This window comes from Arachis ipaensis, chromosome B05, assembly GCF_000816755.2.
Source record: "Arachis ipaensis cultivar K30076 chromosome B05, Araip1.1, whole genome shotgun sequence".
Classification (NCBI taxonomy): Eukaryota; Viridiplantae; Streptophyta; class Magnoliopsida; order Fabales; family Fabaceae; genus Arachis; species Arachis ipaensis.
The window spans coordinates 128,604,961-128,606,678 of NC_029789.2; the positions used below are offsets into that span (position 1 = coordinate 128,604,961).

The 1,718-nt window shown below is 26.7% G+C and overlaps 1 protein-coding gene across 1 annotated transcript in view; it reads left to right on the forward strand.

Annotated features, from left to right (window-relative positions):
- LOC107642072 (annexin D5-like) overlaps nucleotides 958-1,718 on the forward strand; it is an 8,595-nt gene continuing 7,834 nt past the window's right edge. Inside the window, exons 1-3 of the mRNA XM_016345392.2 lie at nucleotides 958-1,033; nucleotides 1,107-1,252; nucleotides 1,332-1,547. Of these exons, the coding sequence (XP_016200878.1) occupies nucleotides 958-1,033; nucleotides 1,107-1,252; nucleotides 1,332-1,547 (438 nt within the window). The remainder of the gene's footprint in view (nucleotides 1,034-1,106; nucleotides 1,253-1,331; nucleotides 1,548-1,718) is intronic.

Below are 1,718 nucleotides of genomic sequence, written 5' to 3' on the forward strand. Positions count from 1 at the left end.
AATATTAACTACCAAAAATGCCCCCGAATTATTCAAACGCTGACAAAAATGTATCTGAATTTTATTATCGACAAAAATACTTTTAAATAATTTAAAAACACAACAACAATACCCAACAGTAAATATATATTTTCAAAAAATGTCTTAAAGATTGAATTTTGATGTAATTTTTTACAAGCATAATTAAAAAAATGAGATATTATTATTCATAAAATTTGGTAATTTTTTTCTAAGTATATATTTTTTTGTGATTTTTTAAAAGTATTATTAGTTGTTAACAAAAAAATTACAAAAAAATATATACTTAACAAAAAATCACCAAATTTTAAGGATAATAATATCCTATTTTTTTAATCATGCTTGCAAACAATTACATCAAAAATCAATCTCTAATATATTTTTTGAGAAATACATATTTAATGTTAGATAATCTTGCAAAAAAACTAACATTAAATACGTATTTCTCAAAAAATACATTAGAGATTGAATTTTGAAGTAAATTTTTACAAACATGATTATAAAAATGAGATATTATTATTCTTAAAATTTAGTGATTTTTTGTTATGTATATATTATTTTGTGATTTTTTAAAAGTATTATTGATTGTTAACAAAAAAAAATTATAAAAAAAATATATACTTACCAAAAAATTACTAATTTTTATGTCTAATAATATCTTATTTTTATAATCATACTTGTAAAAAATTACATCAAAATTTAATCTCTAAGACATTTTTTGAAAATATATATTTACTGTTGGGTATTGTTGTTGTGTTTTTAAATTATTTGAAGGTATTTTTGTCGATAGTAAAATTCAAGTGCATTTTTGTCAGCGTTGGAATAATTCGAGAGCGTTTTTAGTGGTTAACCCATAAAAAAATTATAAACAAAAATAATGCCGGTATTGTCCTTCTTTTGTTACCCCTTTTTTTTAAATGTGTTTTGAGATAGAAGAAGATGGCTACCTTGGTTGTACCCCCAATTCCTCCTTGCCCAAGAGATGATGCTATGCATCTTCACCATGCTTTAAAAGGTACCCCCTCTCTCTCTCACACACACACACATTCATATATAAATAAATGATGCTTTAATTTACATGCATGCAGGACTTAAGTGTGATACCGATGCTGTTGTGAATCTCCTTGCTCATAGAGATGCCACACAACGAGCCAATATAGTACAAGAATTCAGAGCTATATATTCCGAGGAACTTTCTGAATGCCTAGAGAAGGAGCTTCATGGAAAGTTAGAGGTATTAATTAAATATTATTTTATTTAGCAGCAAATTAAAAAAGATGAAAAGTATTTGACTAGCCTATTATTTTTTGAAGAGTGCAATTCTTCTGTGGATGCATGATCCTGTAGTGCGCGACGCAGTAATCATTAGGCAGTGTCTAGCTGTGGACTCAAGCTTCCACGGTGCCACCGAAATAATATGTTCACGCACTCATTCGCAAATGCAATCCATAAAAGAAGTCTATCTTTCCAAGTTTGGTGCTTCTGTTGACCATGATGTTGAAGCACACACCTCCGCCGACCATAAAAAGGTGATCATGATGATGATCATCATTCATTATCTGTTAATAAATTAAAAGTAAAAATTTTATTGTAGTTATTTTCCTATAAAGTTTTATGGTATTCTAAAAAGATTTGATATGTTTGACTAAATTATTATTTAATATTTTTTAAATAACATATTCACATAATATAGACAACTA